Source organism: Triturus cristatus, chromosome 4_2, assembly GCF_964204655.1.
Source record: "Triturus cristatus chromosome 4_2, aTriCri1.1, whole genome shotgun sequence".
NCBI lineage: Eukaryota > Metazoa > Chordata > Amphibia > Caudata > Salamandridae > Triturus > Triturus cristatus.
Window position 1 is genome coordinate 799,283,134 of NC_140586.1, and position 24,012 is coordinate 799,307,145.

At 42.0% G+C, this 24,012-nt stretch overlaps 1 protein-coding gene across 2 annotated transcripts in view; it reads right to left on the bottom strand.

The window, feature by feature from the left end:
* Nucleotides 1–24,012, bottom strand: part of LOC146835072 (vitamin D3 hydroxylase-associated protein-like) — a 266,006-nt gene that overhangs the window by 188,266 nt on the left and 53,728 nt on the right. For both annotated transcript variants that reach the window (XR_014960683.1, XM_085602737.1), the window contains exon 2: nucleotides 6,334–6,447. Coding sequence is in view for 1 of the 2 variants with exons in the window: in XM_085602737.1 (XP_085458863.1) it covers nucleotides 6,334–6,447 (114 nt within the window). In the remaining variant the exon portion in view is untranslated. The remainder of the gene's footprint in view (nucleotides 1–6,333; nucleotides 6,448–24,012) is intronic.

Below are 24,012 nucleotides of genomic sequence, written 5' to 3' on the forward strand. Positions count from 1 at the left end.
TTAAGCTTGTTGTGTATGGGAGATTGAAACCACCCAAGATAATGAGATGGTGAGGAGATATGAGGATTCATCAATGGGAGGCCTGTCCAAGAGATGGAAGATGGCAATCCGAGTTGCAGAGGGAAATGGCATGTGAGTGGCTCCATGGAGCTGGGCGTTACTTGCTTGTCCTAGGTGCAGGAGCAGGCTGGTTGTCAGTGAAGCCACCTCTTTCCCTATGTGCGTGCTCCACATGATGGATGCTGTAACCTGCAGCAAGAAGGACATTTAGGATGTGCAAAGATGCGGCTGGGAAACAAGTTTCTAAGATTAAGGGGCGTCAAGCTTGTGATAGCTGAAGAGGTTTGCAATGTAGCTTGAGGGTGTGTGGTAGTTAGTAGGATATGTACAAAATTAGGTCTATGCGTTGCAATGCGAGCATTTGGGTCATCAACTTATGGGTGCAACTGTGGGAAATGCCAGAATGAGACTCTGAGTGAAGCACTTGATTTTAGCTTATCATGTAAGTTTCACTGGAACAGGGATTCTAGCCCAAGGCCCAGTCTGGCCTAAACAGGCCCAAAGAGGCATTGCCCCGTCTATGTCCACTCTTTAATGGGGATGGCCAGGAAGTTCATTGAAGAAGGGAGAAGGCTGGAAGTTTATGTCACTTCCTATGCAGATGGACAATGGGAAATGCTGTGGTGTCACTTCCTATGAAAATGGATAATAGGAAATCAAGTCCTCTTGTTTGGCTTCTTCTTTTATTAAATGTGTTGGGGGGAAAACAACTGTTTCCTATCTTTACTTATGCTCCTCGAACATCCATTGGCCTGCCCCTTGTTTCCAAGGGCCTCTCCCACTCCAATTTAATATGTACCAATTACTTTGGAGTTTATCTATGTGCATATTATTAGGATAATGTTTTGAAAGCTGGGCATGACCTCCACTATGCAAACCATATTTTGGGACAAGTCCCTGTATCATAAGCAAATAACCCTATAAGCATTTAACCTTACAGGACCCACAGGTTCCAAATATTATAAAAACACTCGATCTTACTGTTATTCACCTTTATTTTTGTAATATGTGCCTTGGCTGATTGAAACCCTTCCTAAAAGAGCAGGTTGTTTTTTGCCCAAATATTTTTGTTTATTGAGTTCAGGGAAAATGAATGGAAAAATTAATTTACATTGCCATGAACTTATTTATTTATTGTTTTATTTGTTTTAAAAGATGTGTATGTATAGTCCCACATTCATATTAGACATCTTAGATAGGATTGTTATTTCAATGCTCTGCTTTATGAAAAGTACTTTTCAAATGATAAAAGACAAATAAAGCAAGCTAGCCATTAGGCTGTTATTTCTCTCTATGATAGACAACAAACCTTAGCACACGTAATAATTACAGATGCCAGTAAGTATAGCCCGTTTCCACATAAGCTTAATACAAAAATGAATAATGAAAGGATTTGTCTGTCTTCTTCTTGGTCGTTCTCTTTATTAAATGTAAATCTTCTCAGTTGTTCTTTAACAGCCACAAGCCAACACGTGTTTCGTCGCAACAAGGGAATGTAATCCCGCGACTTTTTCAAGGCTGCATTCATAAGAATAAAAACCAGTATATGTATTGTGAAGATATACATGTTGTAAACAGTTAAATTACACAACACCATGGGTAGTGGGAGAAAAACACCAAAACGGGGTGTAAATTATGCTTCCCTCGTGTTGAGTACTTAACTCATAGGGGAAAAGTACCATATTGAAACACAGAATGTACCTCTGTGAAAACAGTAGCTCTATGATCCTAATGGAGATGGAGAGAGCTGCTAAACGTGCATTTAGTGAGAATCATCTGATCCTTAATTGTCACTGATACGTGATGACTAGTGACTCGTTAGGTTTAACGATATCATGTGAAGTGAAAGTTCCAGGTGTTCACACGGTCCGGTAGAGGTGATCTAACGAGCTTTGACTGGGTGAAACACTCGTGATGTGCATTGGTGCAGCTATCGTGATTAAAGTATATATAGGCGAAATTATAGCTACCTATTTTCTGTTTGAATATAGCATCTGAAAATCAATAACAAAAAGTCAAAATAAAGTAAGTTAAGATGTTCACTGTATCATCTGTTTGTAAATAGCGATAATAAACTTGAAGTAAACCTACTTAATCAGCGGTGATAATTCCAGACCGCCAATGGTTTCCGGTGTGGCGGCGTCACACGTATCAAAATATTAGCAATCCTGTTCTTGGGTTGGGATGATAGCATGACAATGGTCACATTGGATGTAACAGCACTATACACCAGCATCAAAAGGAACATTGGTCTGACAGCAGTGAAGAGGATGTTAAATAGAAGGGCAGCTAGCTCCTGGAATTACACTGAGATGTTAATTGAGATGGTGGAATTAATACTAGACAACAATGTGTTCCTTTTTAAGGAACAATGGTACAGACAAAAACAGGGAGTTGCAATTGGCTCCAGATTTTCTCCCTCGTATGCCAACCTGTTCATGGGTTGGTTCAAGGAGATGAGAATCTGGAGCTCATTGGGCTCAGAATGGAATGACTCAATACTGTTCTGGGGACGATACATAGACAATTGCATCATGATCTGGACAGGTACTCAATCGAAACTGTTGGGTTTCGTCGAATTTCTTAATGGTAATGAATATAACATCAGATTCACTATGGAATATAGCAAAACCAACATTTCTTTTCTAGATGTAGAATTCTATATACACGACAAAAAAAAAATACAGAGTAGACTGTATCGCAAAGCAACGGCATGTAACTCTCTGCTACATGCAAGCAGTGCACATCCTTTTCATCAGATACGCTCAATCCCATACGGGGAACTAACCAGAACAAGACGTAATTGCAGCAGAGATGAAGAATTCCAAATTCACAAAAAAGGAGTACTGACAAGATTTGAGAAGAGGGGTTACAGTAAGACATTATTGACCAAAGCAGAACAGAGAATAGACAAAGTCACACGGATGGACACACTAAGGGCCTCATGTAGGTAGCATACCAGTTACCACTTCTAAAATACCGAACGATACCGAATCGGTATTTTAGAAGTGGTAACTGGTATGTAGGTAATGAGTCGGTATTTTTTACCGAATCGTTACTAGTCGGTAATTACCGAATCGGTATTTACCGATTCGGTAATGAGGCATACCTTCCCATTGATGGGAAGGTATGCCTCATTACCGAATCGGTAAATACCGATTCGGTAATGGGGGGAACACATACAAGGGTGGCAGGGTGTCACATTGACACCCTGTTGCACCCCTGATTCGGCCATGTGTGCACATGTGGCACACATACATGCCCTAAGGGCATGTATGTATGCCACATTGCACACTGCTACGCGCGTAAAAATGCATTTACACATACATTCATTATTTACCACCAACTATAAGTTGGTGGTAAATACCGACTCATAAACACACACACACACACCCCCTACATCTCGATTTTGCTTTCGGAATTTACCGAATCGGTAAAATTACCGATTCGGAAAAGTTACCGATTCGGTAACATTACCGATTCGGTATTATTACCGAATCGGTAATTTTACCGATTCGGTAAATTCCGAAAGCAAAATATGTCCCCCTACATACCAATGGCCAAAATACCGGTCGGTAACGGTATAATTACCGAAAATCGGCCGTTACCGACCGGTATTTGGCTACCTACATGAGGCCCTAAAAGAGAAACCCAAACCAAGGGATCAAGATCAAAAAATTAGACTGATCACTGGTTACAACAGCTGGTCAGGAATCCTGAGAAAGAGCCTTAATAGACACTGGCATCTACTCAGGACAGACAACACCCTCAGAGAGTTTATCACGGACAAACCCAACATCACATTTAGAAGAGGGGTCTCACTGAAGAATTTACTTAGCCCAAGTTACCCAAAACTTTCTAAAACAACAAATTGGTTGAGCAAACACACAGAGGGCTTTTTTTTTTGTGGACATTGCAGTTTTGTATATTAATATTCACCATGAGCCACACTACTTTTTAGGCAAGTAACATTATACCGGACAACCTTATCTGATCATGTAACACTGAAATACCTAAGATAGAACACTCCTACTTAATAAGAATAGATTTACCACACAGAAGCATCAACTAACAATACCTACTAGGTACAATATATTTAGCTGTAACTCCAGACGATTATAATGGAACTTTTTTAAGCCCAGATTACAGACATATTGAGTCAATTTCATTAATAAATGCTGTTATTCCCAACTAGCCTACTGTTAATAGTAGTGATACAAATGTTTTTTCTGTTGTGTAACCTTCCATTTACCTTTTTCAGGTGAATTACAGTTTGACAGACTCATTAATAATATGTGGTTGTGAACATGAGTAATGTTCTTTGTATATACTACTGTTACAAGTAATCCACAGGGACATATTATTATAACGATATGTTTAATAAAGTTTTTTTACTGTACTGATTCTAATAGATGGAGAGACTAGTTAGTTCTAAAAACCCACATATTCTCACCAGGCACAGTGAACGCGGTCACCGTAGCTCCTATCACATTTAGATATCGGAATAAAGAACAATACATGCCTTTAAGATACGTCTTAAGATGGCCGCCGAATTAGACAGACACTCTGAGTCCTTTCTTTATATTTACCCTATGAGATTTTGAACGTGACTTACGAACAAACATGAACACACGGTTCCTTTTTCTAACTTTAAGTACAGAGGGGGTACTTCCTGCATGAGCGCACTCGGCATCACAAATTTGGGAAGGCGTCACGTTAGGACATCCTCATTAGTCGAATAAGGTAAGCATTCTCGAAGTCAAGACCAGGACTTCACGAACCACTTTTGTTAAGAGATTTAATTACTGGATAGAGACCTGATCCTTGGATGTTATGGGGATTTCAGGGTGAATTTATTCTTCCCGTTTTTGGGATCCACACGCTATCTTTTAAGTGACCGTTATGGCCAGAATTCTTTGCGTATATAGATACTACTATATCGGTTCAGAGATAAGACGTACCTTATGTGTGCTCTGTGTTATACTTTTTTTCATTACAATTAGGAAAGTTAATTTGCTAGCAGACGGCTAATTTTAGTAGCATTAAGAATAGGCTTTTTGCCAACAATATTTTAATTTTGGACTTTATATAATCTTTACAGCACTGAGAGGTAACTGAATACAAAAGAACAGGATTGCTAATATTTTGATACATGTGACGCCGCCACACCAGAAACCATTGGCGGTCTGGAATTATCACCGCTGATTAAGTAGGTTTACTTCAAGTTTATTATCGCTATTTACAAACAGATGATACAGTGAACATCTTAACTTACTTTATTTTGACTTTTTGTTATTGATTTTCAGATGCTATATTCAAACAGAAAATAGGTAGCTATAATTTCGCCTATATATACTTTAATCACGATAGCTGCACCAATGCACATCACGAGTGTTTCACCCAGTCAAAGCTCGTTAGATCACCTCTACCGGACCGTGTGAACACCTGGAACTTTCACTTCACATGATATCGTTAAACCTAACGAGTCACTAGTCATCACGTATCAGTGTTAATTAAGGATCAGATGATTCTCACTAAATGCACGTTTAGCAGCTCTCTCCATCTCCATTAGGATCATAGACCTACTATTTTTCACAGAGGTACATTCTGTGTTTCAATATGGTACTTTTCCCCTATGAGTTAAGTACTCAACACGAGGGAAGCATAATTTACACCCCGTTTTGGTGTTTTTCTCCCACTACCCATGGTGTTGTGTAACTTAACTGTTTACAACATGTATATCTTCACAATACATATACTGGTTTTTATTCTTATGAATGCAGCCTTGAAAAAGTTGCGGGTCTACATTCCCTTGTTGCGACGAAACACGTGTTGGCTTGTGGCTGTTAAAGAACAACTGAGAAGATTTACATTTAATAAAGAGAACGACCAAGAAGAAGAAAGACAAATCCCATTCATTATTCATTTTTGTATTAAGCTTATGTGGAAACGCGCTATACTTACTGGCATCTGTAATTATTACGTGTGCTAAGGATTGTTGTCTATTGCAGAGGGTCAAGGCCCATGATTATGAGAAGTAGGGTGGTTCTTCTCACCTTTTAGCACCGTCGATTACTTAGTTCAAAACAACCATATGTGTGAACTTTCTCAGTGCGCCTCAACCTAAAACAAATTCCACCGGTGTGTCTTATTTCTCTCTATGCTTTGCAATTGTTTTTTTAGGTTTTTGACCCCTTATTTTTATTCATTGTACATGTTTAATATGACGTGATAGATTATCAGGCATGCGTAATAACAAAACATGTTGTTCACCTTCTCCATATAGGTATAGAGGACATTTTCTGGAAGGAGTGAGCCCTCTTTCAATCTGTCTGACAGCTCCTTCAGGGACAAAGAAAGAATGTCTTCAGGTTTATGCCCAGGATTCTGTAAAATTAGAATGGTTAAAATCAAGTTAAAGTGGGAAAGTAGTTCTTAACATTGATACAATAAAAAGAATCAAGCACGGAAGCGTTAAGAGAACTGTCATTCCACAGTGGGAGGCCACAAAATACATTTATAAGGAAGACATATGGTTGCTGGAATCGACATGGTCATGGCAGATGATCTGAATTCCCCTCTTGGAGGCGTCAAAAATGCCTCTTTGAAAGCATGATATGAATATAAGAAACATTTTTCAGGGCACCACCATGGCAGCAAAGGGAACATTAGTAAATCATGTTATCCAAATAGAAGCAGCAAATACAAAGTACAAGTGAATGTTAGACAAAAATAATCTACATTGCTCGACATAAGCTGCCACCGTGCTTTGCACCAGATGAAACCAAACAACAAAAAACGGACACTAAAAAGATCTGGACTACATAATGTTTCAAAAAAGTGATTGAAAAAAATACTAACATGTTATTTTGTATTGTAAGCACCGTGTCTAATAAGCTAGTCATCATCATGGGAGGGAGGGTATAAATCATGTCATTATATTTCATTTTAAAACTTCTCAAACTTGCATTTTATACTTAGAAATCTGTTGCCATGTCTTGATAGTGAAGTGACACATCTAAGGCACATGAAAAACATTCTTGTTCTCTCCAATGATGTCAACCTGTGTAGTACATTTCAGAAAACATGCCTAGATATTAATTAAAAAAAACTGAAATCTATTGCAAGTAATCACCCTTTGAGTTGCTTGAACCCTTACTAGTTTCCATTTAATACTTCATGGTCAGCAAAGGAAAGTAAAGTGGGATAAGCTACCTTTAGACCCAATTTTCCAACTGAAAGCAAAAGTAGGACTAGCATGGCCATATATATATATATATATATATATATATATATATATATATATATATATATATTTATTTATCTACTGGCGGTCGCCAGTAGATAGTTATAGTTACAACCTAGTTTCCATAGGAAATCTCAAAATTCTATTTTGAATAACTTTGGCGCCGGTTGACGAATCCTCGCGAAATTTTCAAAACTAATGGGGCGCTCCGTGCAGCTCTTACCCTGAAAGTCTCGGGGTGATTCGTCAAGCGGGGGCCGAGAAAAAAGGGGGGTCCCAAAACGCGTTTTCCCTATGCATTTTTCCATAGGACCTTTAGACACAGCTACAGCCCGAACGGCTGAACAGAGTTACTTGAAATTTGGCAGAGAGGTAGCCATAAGGTCAAGGAAGTGCCTTTTGCAGGTCTGGTGTAAATCTGTTCACTATTTCCTGAGAAAATAGCATTTAAAAGCATATCAATATCTATACGCGCGCACCGTGCGCGCACGGTGCGCGCACCCTGCCGTGCGCGAGCGCAATTCTGATTGGTTGTTAGATGTCGATAAACATTCGAATCGGTCGAAACCAGGAAGTGTCGGCCTCCATTTTGTCTCTCGCAGTCTTAGGGGGTGAAAATAAAAGGTGGAGAACGTGAAAAGGGGGCAGAGTGGACAGTTCCTGACCCCCTAGCCTTGGTCAGGGGGTCACAGAAGGACCCCAAGGGAGAAAAAAAACATTTATTTTTTTTAAATAAATCGCGAGGTGCGCGCAGCCAGCGTGCACAGCACGCACTACGACCCTTGGTCGCTCGGTGCGCGAAGCGCACCGAGTGTCCACAGCGCGCGCACGGTGCGCGCACCTCGCGATTTTTAAAAAAAATAAAAAATTCACGGTGCGCGCACGGTGAAAAACCTGAAATAAAATAAATAAATAACTTAGCATTTAAAAAACCGTACAAATTCACTGAAAAAACCATAGGTTTCACACACGTTATAGTTACGAATTAGCATTTAAAAAACCTTGCAAATTCACTTAAAAAACCATAGGTTTCACACATGTTATAGTTAGCTGGACATTTCACTCGTAAAAAACCAATGAAATTCCCCCGTTATAGTTAGTGCAGGCAACTATAACTCACGCGACCGCAATCCTCTGCTGATGACGTCAGATATTACATCACTGTATTTAGACACTTATTTACCCATGTCTTCTTCCATTAATCTTTAGCTATACATATATTACAAATATTTATTTTTCATAAAGACACATATGTCATCAGTGATGTAATATCTGACGTCATCAGCAGAGGATTGCGGTCGCGTGAGTTATAGTTGCCTGCACTAACTATAACGGGGGAATTTCATTGGTTTTTTAAGTGAATTTGCAAGGTTTTTTAAATGCTAATTCGTAACTATAACGTGTGTGAAACCTATGTTTTTTTCAGTGAATATAGATATATATATATATATATATTTATATATATGGCGCCATCCTTTATTTAAGACAGACATTTTGAGCTGTGTCATTTCACTAGGTGGGCACCTATGAAAAAATCAACCATGTTTAATGATAGAGTGTTCCAATTTACGATATATTTTCCAACTAACTATATATTTTTGTTTTAACTTTTGCTCTGCACTTAATTTCATTTTTTATTATAAACATGTATTTGCCTAAGTAGTCAACAACCCAATAGTTCACTTTCCAGTATATAACTAAGGATGTTAAGTTTAACTACGAGATGTGGTGTTGTGGCTACACTGTTAATTTTGCAAACTACATGCCGGTGTTCACATTCAAGACAAGATGCTGGACTGAAGATTGAGCGATTCTGAGTAAATCACTTAGGAGCCCATGCACAAAGGCATTCATGAGTACAGAATGGAGTAGTCTTACATGCCTTTGTGTGTGTCCAGCTCTCCGTGAGTAAAAGGGCAAATTCTTGCTATATGGAATAACTGTATATGAGTATTCACTGAATATTCCCTTTTTATCTTCATTCTACATATTTACTGCCAATTCCCAAGGACGTGGAAGAGTATGTAAAAGCGTGCTACTTTACATACTTCAACATACCTCTATGAATAGGCCCCTTTCCTCACTTAATCTAACAATTAAAATTTGAGAAATATGAATGCGTAGCTCAAGAATGTATTGTTTCCCAACACCACCAGTCCTCATAATGTACAGCACTGCTTTGCTCACCAGGTAGGCTGGGCTTTATAGATACAAATACATACATACTACATACACTTACACTTTTTGTTATAAAAATGCTCTCTATAAAGCAGCAGCAGCCTTTTTAGAACATTCTATAAATCAAAGAAAATGTAGGAATTGAAACTTCATTTCAATGAATACCTCGTGTTTGCATATTTTAAATGTGTGTTTTATAATGGCTCTGACAAACTCAATCAAGAATTTCGATTCGATTCCATTTCCTTATGAGCATTAACAAAGATGCCTCACCAGTGACATTAGTAATATGAAACCGAGAATTTTCCTCCCACTTTATCAAGAAAACAAGGTCTATTTCTGGTCACATACATAACTCTCTCCAATGTTGTACGTGCATGATATAGTGCTATTACATTTTGACTTAAGCATTGCCTGACAAACATGTGGCGTCCTAAATATTGTTGAAAACAATATCACCCCCTTAGATATAATAATAGAACATTTCATTTATTTAGGCAACAATATTTGTTAGCAATATCCTGACACTGAGCCACATGAATCCATTGGTCTGCATTAGGAGGATGTTTACTCTTCATTTTTAAAGAATAAATCATTTTGATATTTTTAAGACTTTACATATCTATACTGCCATGAGATAGTGAATGCCCCTATTTCCTTGCAATCGATTCAAAATAATTTCTTTGTTACTTATGATGATCTCTTTACCAGTAATCAATTTAATAATTTAAATATTTTCTTTCAGGCATTGGGATCTTTGTTGCAAAATAATAGCTTACAACTTCTCTTTGACATTTCCAAATAAATTCCTATGTCAAGTAGTTTAATTTTTTCCATTAATGTAGTTAGACATAGTTGGACATCCAGGTATATTGTGTACCATATGAGCAAGGACCTTTAAGATTCACAATTAGTAATGACTTTCGCTAAGACCTCTTACCAGTCTCTTAAACATTTTGAAAACACTTTCATTGTCAGTGTTAATTGGTGTAGGTTTATATATTTGACAAATTGGATTGACATATTTTAATAGATCATTTAAAGATTATCATAAACTATAATTCCTATCTTATCTAGATCCTTTCTCGTGGGGCAGGGATCTCCAAAGTCGGTTCTGGGGGGCCGGATCTATGCCAGATTTTTAGCCTGTCCCCATAGAGGTAAAATTTAGTTATCTTAAACATCTGGAATGAATCTGGCCCTCCAGGACCGACTTTAAAGAGCGCTGTCCTAGTGCCTCAATATGAGTGGCCCAGAGCAATAGTCACAGGACCTGGAGGAACACTTCTCCAAGCCATTGTGAGTAGCTGATGTATCCTGGCTAGGGATTAACGGGTTCAAAACTACGGAACACAGTAATCCAGGTCCCGGAAACACAGAACCCAGAGCCTCGTGTGGTGATGTAGGGGCCGTAGGCAGCTGGAAATGCTGGGCCCTTGACACCCTCCCCATGCATAATCAGTTGAGCAGCAAATGCTTGTCCCAGCTCTCCCAACACCTACAAGGCACTCTCACAGCTGCCAATGCCATAGGCATCAATATAGCCTCTGCAGTCAGTGCGGGTCATCTGCTAGAGTGAAAAGCATTGGTTCCACATGGACTGATCAGTGGCATGCCTGTGAGATTTCGCGTAGCTCCCTAAACAGTCTCAACCATGAAGTGCATACATAGCTATCTGCACTAAAAATGTCCTCGAAACCTGGAACAAAACTGCCCATAAGAGGGGCCTCACCACCTTCCCTGCTCCGAACATGCTGCTTGCCCGAAATCTGAAGTTCACTCCAGCTTTGCTGGCCCACTCCGTTCCGGACTGGAGGAAGGGAGACTGTTGCACTCTCCACAACCTATTTGAGGGAGACATGATCCACACTTTCGACAAGTGCAGACACGACTTCCATGTTACCGAGTCATCTAGATTACAATACTATCAACTGCGGGACTTGGCACTCCACCCCACCAATGCCCAGGGCGCGACACGACCATGTACCCCTTTTGAGACCATAGTCCGGTCATTCAACGGGACATGGGGATTGATCTCACACACCTATCATGTGCTCTAACACTTGACCCCTGCTAGAACGCACATGTATTAATCACAGTGGCACTCTGACACTACTGAGGGAATCTCCCAGAAACAATGGGACCAGTTGTGGCATCACATCCCCAAGTTGTATAGGAGCATATACCAGCACGAGGCAGCATGTTAACTGATGACAAGGTGATATTACCCTCTGACCCGGGACGCAATGACACATGCTGATTGGCGATTCATAGCCCATATGCTGGGTGCTGCCAACCAACTCATTGCACTCCACTGGAGGAAAGCACTGCTCCGCCGATCGGCCAGTTGTTTTAATGCCTTTTGAATGTGATGGCCATGGAACTCCTATCCCACAGGGTGGCTCACTCAGACAACAAATTCACATACACCTGGCAACCACTGATAACCTATTTTACCCGGTTGTAATACTCCTGCTTTACACCGCCCAGACTTATGGCTAAAGCTCCTCCTGGTGGTGGCACTCACATGTACATGGTGGGGACCCTTTATACATCTAACTCTATCATTCTCCCTCCTGTACATAGACCTCCCAGCAGTGTACTCTGTTACATTCTTGATCATATGTCCCCCAGGCTGGGCATTGCTCTTCATAGGCTCAAAAATGACCTACATCACGTTCCTGTTAATTATGTTTTTTACTTTTATGTATGGATTTCCCCTCTTCTTTTGTTTTGTTGTCTATTAATCTGTGAAACAACATGCAGATCCAACATTTATGTAGTTCCGAAGATGTGCCTATTTCTCAATTTTGATTATATGCACTTTGTTTTTGCCTCCAGCAGACTTCTTTATTTAGATGTTATATTGGGTCGCAGATGTTGGATATTTGTTTATGCTTTTGAAGGCTTTCTTGTTATTTTGCCTTGAAAAAATTCAATAAACAGATTTCTAGTAAAACTAAATAGCAACTGCAGCAGTGTACCACCTGCTCCAAGCAGGCAGTACATTTGTGTGGCTTTGAGCCTCTTATTCCACATAAAAGTGAACACATGTAGAATTGATTAGGTATTGTTGTCCCTGCATGTTAGTCACTATTTCAGGGGCAATACCTCATAATCCCTTATTAGTATATGAATTCGACCCCTGGTAACCATGCATGGAACTCGCAATTATGTACTAAGGGCATAATATAGAGTTTAGTGGAAAAGGATACTTTATCAAAACGTGGTAGATATCCTGTCCGCTGTATTACAAGTGCCATAGTACACTAAGTGCTTGTGATACAGCAGACGGGCCATTTATAATGGTTGTGACCAGGTATCCTTCACGCCACATTATAAATAAGGCCCTAAATCTTCAAGTAATTCTCCTTCACAAGGTTTAGTTTTGTTTTCCAGACCAACGTCTTCCTGTAGTCCTAAGAAAGACCTCAGTTTACTGTAAATGGAACACCTAACATTGAGGTAAATGCTTTGAAAGCACTAATGCAATTGCCTACATTTGTAGAGTGATGCCATTAAGATATGTAAGTGGTGAGGGATCTGACCATACAAGACAACTTACAAATACATGACCCATTTGTGTCGCTAGAAAGGTCCTGAAAGCTATGCAACTGCCGTCCCTTTTACCGAAAACATTAACACAATGTGACAGCTTGAACTGCATGGGCATTGTGTCGGCATCTGCGTTGAGACTGCATCTTAGTTAGCACAATTCAATGTAGAGCCAACGTCTAACTTAACAATACACATAAGTTACAGCACTTTGCACTACACTAGAAATCACAGCATGGATCCATATGCGAGTGGGGCAAACTGCTTTAGGATTCACTGCGCATCATCGTATGTTACTTTGCATCATAGCTTCTGTTTTTGCACGTATGATATTTGTACTAGTGTGACGGCTAAAAGCGTGAATATCTCAGTATAAATCTAAAAAAAGGTATGGATGAAAGAAAATGAAATTACTTTTTCTTCTCCAATAATATTAGCAGGAAACGTTAATAGCAGAATCTGCTGATTAGGAAAATCTCTTGTTGGTTGAATGGTCAGCCATCTTGAATGGACAGTAATTTGCCTAGATCCTCTCTACAGGTGTACACAGAAACTAAGTATTAACCGTCAGAGTATTCAAAATATATACACCCTCAATGATAGGCACTGGACTGGATATTTATGGCATTGCATGTGGAAAAGCTGAAAAGGGTAGCATCCTGAGGCATGACCTGACGCTTGTATTGGGGTCTCATTTGACCATTTATGCATGATTTAAAAGCAAGCTCAAGAGTAACATACTGAGGTATCATTTGTTCCAGCGTGTGACACCATGAAGACTGGAGAATATGAGAAGAACTATACGCAGTGAGTACACAACTAGTCCTTCTAATATATTGAACAGGAAAAAATATAGCAATCTCTGTTCTTGAACCGCTGACCATTCCGCTTCAGTTTTTGTTCGCACCCCTGCTATCACCATTTGTAGGTGGAGCACACGTCTTTGGTATGTTTCATAACTGCATGGAATAAATGTTGGAAGAACATTTTCAATGCACGTAAATGTCACCTCCTTTCTACTCATGCTCCATTGGCTCCTACTGAAGGTCAGGATGCTTCAAGTTCAGCTATTAGACTATAGACCAATTCAACTGAACTATCCTATACATCATACTTTGCAGCAGCAAATCTGTTGGGATGTGAAGGGATAGATGGAGAAGGGCTCAGTCCCCCATTGCTGATCATAAGAAAAAAAATACCCCAAATTCACCCTCTTCAGTCTTTATCTTGTCCAGAAGTGCTATCTTCTTTAAGCCTTGACACGCGACATTTGAAGAACTCTGAAGAAATTTCACTTTAAGAAAAAGTGGAAGTATTTTTATTTTGTCTTATTTTTAGGTCTAGCCTAGGCAGTGCTTGCGCTGTCTACGAGACATGCTGTGTTCGGGATATGAGCATTAAGCCCCGACCAAATACAGCCCATACATTTTAATGTCTCCTTGCAGTGTCTTTCAGAATTATTTTTATTTCATTGGTTTATTTTGTAGTAGTCCCTCCTTCTTCCTGTTTAATACCTCCCTCTCTTCTGTTGTTACCTCCCATGAGGACAGCCCCTTTTGCATGTCATATTACTCTGCACGTTGATTTACAGTTTGAAGCACACTTTGTATACACTTCCCCCAACCCAGATTCATCAGATGTTTCCGAGAGCACCTGTTCCATGCATTTCCCCCACCTGTATTGGCACACACACATTTGCAGGTCATGGTGCGGTGCACTTCACACTCGTTTTCTTTTGTTAACACCATGTAATATTGTTTAATATTTATTAGAAGTTTAATTAAAATTTGTAACTTAGACATGTTTTTTATACAGTCCACGCCTACCCAGTTAATGCGCCGTTTACAAAGGTGTGCCTGCTAACATAAAATACAGAAACACCCCGTTGTTGCAAAAAATCCAGAGCCCCAAGGTGGCACGTGCCATTTTCCTCCGTCGCTCCTTGCACCTTCCATTGGACTGACAGCCAGCCTCCTCGTGCATTAATATGTGTGTCTGGAAGTCTCGTCCCCTTTATACCTCAACTCACCGTGCTTGAGGGGCTTCGTGTTCAGCTCGTTTAACAGGGTCCCGGAGATAAAACTGGGGATCAGGTGGTCATTGGGGCCCCCATCTCTCCCCCAATCCCTTGAACACATTTTAAAACAACAGGCATCATTCTGCCTAGTGCACACTGGTGTCCTAAAGGATCGCGCACCGTCCGAAGTAATTATTCTGCGATTCTAAATATATGTAAATTACATGTGGCCCCCCCAACTATAGAGGTTGCTGTTCGCTGTAATCTGGTTTTAACTGCAAGATCCCCCCCCGCCCCAGACACCATACCGTTGAGCTATTTTTACTTTGCATCAAAATGTATCCCCAAAATAACACAAGTCGGGTGGGTGTAATAATAATAAAGGGTATTTTATTTTGTAGTGACACCACATGCACAATTGCCCGTGCGTGATTCACTAGTGTGCGTTGCTAATGCACAACTGAATGTTGTTAGTTGTATCAAACACTGGAAGGGTGGCCGGCTCAGTCGTGACAGAGGGTGCAGTCAGTAGATCTGTGCAGCAAGTGCGCAACCGACCGTGCTATCTGTTCGGCGTGTGGTTTTGTACAGTGACCTAACAGGGAACCCAGCCTGCAGGACGTTATTTAACAGGAACGAATTGCTTTATTGTGTTTACCTATGGTAGCGCTTCGCATAATGGTGTGATAATCCAAGCGTTTCAAAGTATGATCAGTGATTATTAACGTTTACAATCATTATAAAAAGCTTGCAGGAGCCAATGTGCAGTGACCCCGGAACTGAATTTACCTTTATTTTGCAGGGTTCATTTTACTCCCAACCCATGCATGGCTTACTCCGTTAAAATATATCGAAGCGAGCCATAAATACAATTGCATATGAAACAGAAGCCTTCCCTGATACTGGAGAGAAAGAACAATATTCACACTTGGGAAGGGGTGGGGGTCGAGAGAGCGGGAGAGGAGAGAGAGAGAACGAGAGACATGGTAGATATCAAAACCAGGGAAGAGAGGGAGTCCATGCAGAGAGACAGTATATGAGAGAGCAGGGCCGGTCCTAGGATTTCGGGGGCCTGGGCAAGAGGGAATGTGCGAGGCCCCTGAAATCTACATAAGTGACACTGATCTTGGGGAAGCTGCTTTGTGCAGACACCGTCTGGGCTGCAGCTCCTCAGTCTCAGCCACCCAAGCACCTCTTGTGCAGCCCATTTCGGACTGAAGGTGCGAGAATTGCTTGGGGGCTGAGTTAAACCTGTGTGGGCTATAGTGCTGACAATGGGTGCCCTGCGGAGTCTCTGAATGGGCAGCCTGAGAGGTGTCCCCCTCCCCTAGGCCTTCCCACACCATCCCTTAGAGGCCCCAGGAGGGGGGCCCCCTAACATGAGCCCAATTGTAAAGAGACGCATTTCCTTCAATTTGATCGGCAGGGGTACATGAGGACTGGTGGGGTGTTGCCATTGTGCGGGGCCCCATCCTCGTAGGGAGAGTGCGAGGCCCTGGGCAGCTGCCCACACTACCCATGCCTAGCGCCGGCCCTGTGAGAGAGGGAGGGAGAGAGCAAGAGACTGAGAAAGAGAGGGCACGAAGGTAGTGGAAAGAAAAGAGGGAAAATTAGAAAGAAAATCAGAGAGACGATAGTGTCAAAGGAAGATGAAGCACAGGAGAGCGACAGGGACACTGATAGAGAGGGAGACAAACAGAGAGTGTAAGTGAGAAGAATAGCGAGAGAGAAAGAACTAGAACGGGGGTGCGCAGGAAAGAGGGACAGGCTGCTAAATGTACTTTTCCTTAAAATGATACAATGCATGGTGTGAAGAGCAAATCTTTTGTATTTATGGGACTGCAGGGGAGCACTGAGGCTGCATGTGTGGGGCGAGCAGGGAGTGCCCCCCACAGCGCTATCAGGGTAGTAACACTCCTCCTCTTCACACAACCGCTTCCATAGCCCCGCCCAACACCCCATGGCCCACCATTCCTTTGGGGAGGCAGGCTCATCTACCTAATCGAGCTCTCCGCACCCTTGCTATAATGGAAACAGAGGAGATCAACAACTTCCACCCCACAACAAACCAGAATACAGCTCCAGTCCCAATCCCAGTCATTGTTGGCACAAGCAGAACTCCTAGAACAGTCCACTCGTCCAGACCCCCGGCGCAATACACCTCTATCCTTACAGCACACCCCGACATTATAACGTCCTGCCCTTTATCTTGCATGCTCCTCAACGGCAGATCAGCAGCACAACACGCCACAGACATTGCCGAAGTTATACTTAGGGAAGAAATAGATATAGCATTTCTCACAGAAACCTGGCTCAATGATCACTCCAACCCCATTCTTGACCTACTCTCCCCTCCAGGTTACAACGTCATTAGACAGGACAGACCGCTCAAATTAGGTGGAGGGCTAGCAATTGTCCACTAAGAAGGTATTCTGATCACCGCATTAAAACCAGCAGAATACCTGACTCTGGAGTACCCTGGCATCGAACTTGCAGTCAAAGGCAACTCCCCCGTCAAATTTCACACCATCTACCACCCCCCTGGGAAGCGCACCCTCTTCGCCGAACAACTAAGCGACCTAATAACACGCTTCTCCCTAACAGACACGAAAGACGTGTTCCTGGGTGACTTCAATATCCACTGGAACAACACAGAGGACACCATTGTCCAGAACCTCTCCAACCTGCTTGAAATAACCCACCTAAAACAACTCTGCAATGAACCAACTCACATCAAAGGAGCAAATTTAGACGCGATCATCACCAGTAATGAACTAGTCTCTCTGAGGTCAATCTCGCCCATTGACTGGTCTGACCCCCACCTCCTTTTGTTTAATATCAACTCAAGTGTCAGACACCAACCAATACAATCCGACAAACCCAAGCACTGGATCAGGAACATCAATAAATTCCCTATCTCCCAGCTCACTTTAACTTTACAATGAGGGAGGTATTAGATCAAATAGCGCCACTCAAACTGAAACAATTGAGAACTATCAAATCTAAATCATGGTTCAATGTGGATCCCAATGCCGAAAGACAATTCGAACTGGCCGAAACGACTTGGAGACAAGACCCATCAACAAGGCACCTAGCACTTCTTAGGTCTGCTCGGTCAGAATATAAAAAGCACATCTTCAGAGAAAAGGCCTCATTGTTCCGTAACCAACTAGACCAGGCTAAGAATAGACCTAGAGAACTCTTCAATATTGTCAAAAGGCAAACGAACCGCGAATCCCTGCACGAAACTATAGCAACCAAGGATCGATGCGAAGGAATTGCCAGCTTCTTCACAGACAAGATCACAAAAATTGAGCAACCCTTCATCCAAACCTCCAATACATCTTCAATCTCAACCTGCCCCCACCTACTTGCCCTCGACCAAGCAGATCTAATTCATACCAAGGACAACCAGGTCCGCTGCCAACTGAAAAATGATGCGAATTGGTCGGACTTCGGACTTGAGTCAGAAAACGAGGTCTTCAATATAATTGCGAGCTTAAAGCCCACCTCCCACACTATGGACCCCCTCCCAGCCACTACTGTACAAAAATTCAACCACATCATTACCCCTTTATGGACTAAGATCATCAACTCCTCTCTCACATCAGGCTGTGTACCAGACTCCCTTCAATTAGGACAAATCACACCCATACTCAAAAAAAAACAGGAGCCGACCCTAATGATCTCAACAATCTCAGACCTATCTCCAACCTCCCGTTCCTACCTAAAACCTTGGAGATGTGCGTTCTCCAACAACTTAACAAACATATTGATGACTTCGACCTCCTCGACACCTTTCAATCGGGATTCAGGAAAGGGTGTAGCACGGAAACAGCCATGCTTAATATTTCGGACGATATACACAGAGCCTTAGACGAAGGTGAAGCCTGTCTTCTCATCCTTAATGACCTATCTGCGGCTTTTGACACAATTAATCACCTAGCTTTACTTGAGTCTCTGAAGGGCCGCCCCGGCATTGATGGCATGGTACTAAAATGGTTAGCTTCCTACCTCCAGCACCAGTCTCAACAAATTAAAATCAACTCCTGTCTCTCTAAGACAACACGAGTCACACTCGGGGTCCCTCAAGTCTCAATCCTCTCCCCTGCCCTCTTCAATCTCTTCATGGAACCCTTTACAATCATTCTGAAAGAAGCAAGAGTTAAATATCACCTATATGCAGATGACACTCAACTCTATCACAAAATCAAATCACCTAGCGGCATTCAACACCTCAATGTCACACTAACTAAAATCCAAATCTTGGTTTATCGCAAACCACTTAAAGTTGAACCCAGACAAAACGGAATTAATACTGTTCGCTACAAAAAGTAACCACCTTCCTATCCATGACTGGCTCAAGAACCTGAATGCCCTAAACTGCTCCCTCGCTATAACCGACTCAGTTAAGTCACTAGGCATTACCTTGGAACTTATCGATGAAGGACCACATCAAAAACTCTACAAAAAGTGTGCTGTACTCTTTAAAACACCTGAAGAAAATGAAACCTTTCATTCCTTAAGACGATTTCAAGATTGTTGTTCAATCCCTTGTCGTATCTTAACTGGACTACGGGAACGCCATCCTTACAGGGATGCCAAAAGCTCACCTAGCCCCTCTAAGGTCAGTCCTTAACATGGCTGCTCGACTCATAACGGGGGTTAGAAGGTTTGATCACATCACAACATCCCTCCACTCCCTCAACTGGCTACCCATTGAAGACAGATGTATATACAAATTGGCCTGCATCACACACAAAACCCTCCACTCACATTCCCCCAACTAACTTAACAGCAAACTGGTCAAAGCTGGAAGATCCAGATCCCTGAGAAGTTCCAACTCACTTCTTCTCCTCCCTCTGAAATTCAAAAAGACAACCACTCAGTCCGGATCCTTTTCTGGTAACGTACCCAGGATATGGAACTCACTCCCGATTGACCTCAGATGTAACTCCTCCTTCCCATGCATCAAAAGGGACCTGAAACTCATTCTCCTCAAGAAATGCCTTACCGTCCTAGTCAACGAACCAAGACTCCAATAACCTAGTTGACTCCCTGCTTATTTGTCCATCATGGATAAGTAGAGATTGGACTGTTTTCAACCTCGTGAACTCCCCCTCTATCCCTCACTGCATGCCAAATTATAATGTGTTGCTTATATCCTTATGCATTGTTATGTCCTGCTATGCAATGTACGACTACTTTGAATGTTTGGCTTTTTATCTGTATGCATCCCTCTGTCATGCTATGTTAGGCACCTATGTATGTAAAGCGCTCTGATACCCCCGGGTCTAGCTGGCACTATATGAAACTTATAAATAAATAAATAAAGCTGGATACCTGAGGAGGGGAGACTTTTGGCGGCGGATTATACACTATAATGTAATACTGACTATGTAACGCATTTTAACCTGCAACCTGGCGCAGACGTGCAGCGACTTCAGGTAAGGACTGTAATTTTAAAAATGTTAAACAGTTTTAATGGGGATCCATATGAGAAATGTTTGCTAGACTGCTTTTGAAAATACACCTTACCCGCATGCACGCTCTACTTTAGCTGTTAGGATTTCAGGTCCGCCCTAACCCTGGTGGTTTGTGTGGAGGGAATCTTCATGCCCACTGAGACAACTGTGGCCACCGTTGTTGGTTGGTCAGCAGTCTAGTCTCAGATTTTTGGCCTCCACTAGCCTATTTAAACTGCAACCCAGCGGCGTTAGAGGCCCTGCATCTCGCTCCTCTGGGGTAACAGCTACCACTAGAATCCTAAAAAAGCAGGTTTATGCATGGAGGGAAGTATGCCCAAGGGGTGAGGCATTCCATAAAGATTTTTTTGCCAGCTTATTATTTCTAATGCCGCGGCTCCCCAGGGTATTGGGAAATAATACCAAAGTGTCTTTCTCATGACTGTGCTGAGGCTTTAACAATGACGTCATTTGTGTGGCTTAATGGCTACAGCGGCCGACTTTGAAGCTGGGGAACCAGCCTCAAGTCTGGGTGGAAGCTCAATCAACCTGTGATTCTGGGCAAATCTCTTAATCTACCTGTGCCTACAATGAATGTATCCATCTGTAATGCTACTTGTGATCATGTAAAACGCTCTGATACCTTCGAGTCGAGTTCACGCTATATACAACTGCAAAAAAAACAAGCATTGGCATAGCCAATAGGTCTCGCCTTTGGGACCTTATAAGTGTTTAGCCATGCAACAGTTGATGTTGTTGCACCAAGGATATTGTGCTGCATAACTAAATACTTATAAGGTCCCAAAGGCGAGACCTATTGGCTATGCCAATGCTTGTTCAGTTTATTGGGTAGCTGACTGCTTGGAAAAGGTTTATTTACCTTCAACGGATAAAGGTTGAATGAGCCCCAGATCCATGAATTTCCGCCCAGTTTGACCTTTTGGGTCAATAGGTTAAGAATTATTTCCTGAACCTGTCCAGAATGTTGATTGTATCATTCAGCGTAGTTATGTTTACCTGTCTCTTGCCAACCAGAACCTTACCGACTATTTGAAGTACATTTGAAATGTAAGTGTTGCGATATATTTCAAATAAGGTTTTGGACATTTTCAACTCACGTCTTCATAACTACATTCTCAGAGCTCACGGTGTGTTTGTTCATCATTTTTTTTTGTTGAAACGTTTTTTATTGTTTTCCAAATCAACAACTCAACAAACATCCCCCTGCCTCCACCCGTCCAGGAAGTACCACATATTTATCATCAAGACCAATTATACAGGAGAAGGACCAACCTTCCCACCCAGTCCCCTACCCCCCCCCCTCCCCCACCCTATGTCAGTGTGCCCCCGTCCCTTACCCCTCTTCCGATGCGCCCCCCCTCCCTGATAAAGAAGATACAGGAGCCCAACCTCTCCCTAAGCAAACAGAGCCTTCCCTCATGCCGATCCAAGGTGCGGGCGGCCAGGGCCTACTGCCAGTCCCCTTCTACTCCCCGCTCCCCGCTGCCTCCTGCCTGTCAGATGTGCTCTCCCCTTCCCCAGCATCAGACATCAACCCCTGAAGTTCCACCACCAACGCTTCCCATACCCGGGCCGTCGCTAGTGCCTTCTCATCGTCCCTCCGAAGAGCCAATTGCACCCGGAGCGTACCCTCAGCCCCCGCCCATCGCGCCAACGCCGCCCTCCATCGCAGGAAGCTAGGCCCCCCCCCGGGATTTCCAGTGCATAGTCAGTTCCCTCTTGGCCATTATCAACCCCAGATCATAAAACTTGCTAGTAACCTTCGTACGGCGAGTGTGGGGAAACCAAAGCAACAAACAAGCCCCCATGTCCGGGGCGTGTTTGTTCATCATATTCAAGCACCCACGCTTTAGGTTCTTGCCTTTGCAGAGGGGCTAAGAAATTGATGAATATTTTATTAAACTTTTTAACAAGTAAATTTGATAATTTTAATTTCACACCAGATTCAGAACAGCTGGGCTTTTGAATTACAACTAATGCAGTTAGTTGTACAGACAAGCATGAAAAAATGTGCCTTGCATTCCCTACATCCCTGAGGGGGTAGGGGCCTCCTGATAGAATTAAAGATCAGGCGGCATGCATCGCCTTCTCACTGGGACACTAGCTATTGAGTGTGGAATAGAAAACTGAGCCTTTAGGCCTTCCATGACTCTTCGTGCAATATCGGTCAAGCAGGAAAGCCCTATACTACAGGAGAAGGAGGGACAGTATATGCTAGATACATTATACATTCATCATTACAACCACAGTAATGTGGAATTTCCAGAAACGAATAGTTGGAAAAACAAATATACTTAAGACTGTCACACAAAAAAAAGTAAAAAACATGATGAAAACCTCAGGTTTCGAACACACATGTACAATTCGCATTACCGTACTGTTCATAATCAGTGTCCTCAAAAACAATATTCATAAACTATTCATGTAAGTATCTTTTCTTATAGGAAGCATTGAACATTTTCTTGGGAGTATTGGCACCATGCAATGCCCACGAGCTGTCCAGAGTGCTGAAGTAATTGGCAGATGAACATTTGCGGACCGATAACTTGAGGAGGAGTCACCTCCTTTGCAACTAATGACCAGGGCCATTGAAATTATGTGGCAGGAGGGGGCCAAATCATGTGGCAGGGTCGACTAAATTATGTGGCAAGAAAAGGCAAATTATGCTGTGTAATATGTAAAATTGATAGTGTTCATTAATTTGACATTTTTACACTTGTTATCACCGTCTGGGCACAGGTTGCACCTCATTTTAACACCCAGACATAACAATAAGCAATAGAAATGTGAGAAGTCAACCTTTGTAAAGGACCTTCAACTGCACGCAAACACTTGTCACTGCGATTTTAGTAACTTTTGAACCCTTGAGTTAGAAAGATTTTTTTGGTTAAAATCTGCAGATTATGGAGCAGATGATGATCATGTGGCAAATGCAGCAGATCCATAACTATGCAGAAAACGCTGTGGCCGCACAAGCGCATAATTCCATTTGCCTTGCTAATAACTGGAGTTATACAAGCTGTCTTTGAGAACTATCGTGGTTCGAGGGACAAGGACTGTGGGGAAGGCCATTGGATGGCTTTACATTTAGTCTGATGGTTAAAAAGTATTTCAGCATGTTTATCTTTGTATACCATCCTCACATTGAAGTTTATTTGAGTGATCTCTTTAAACTGTTTATGAGTTTGTTTGGTTGATTTTTGGCTTCATCTATTTGAAATAGCGGGTTTGGTTCATAATCTGATTGTCAGCTAGCAAAATTTCTGTGTGAGTTCAGGGGTGCGGGTGGCCGTTGACACTACAGCTTATGTTATTTTGCATTTAGCGATATTTTCTTAGCACAAAATGCATAGTCGAATCCATTTTTGATCCAAGGGTGCATTTTCCACTAAGAAGAGTGCAAAATGCTGGGAGTAAGTTGGGTGAAAAACCATGCTCCTATTCATGATAACAGTGGTGAGGGTTTGATA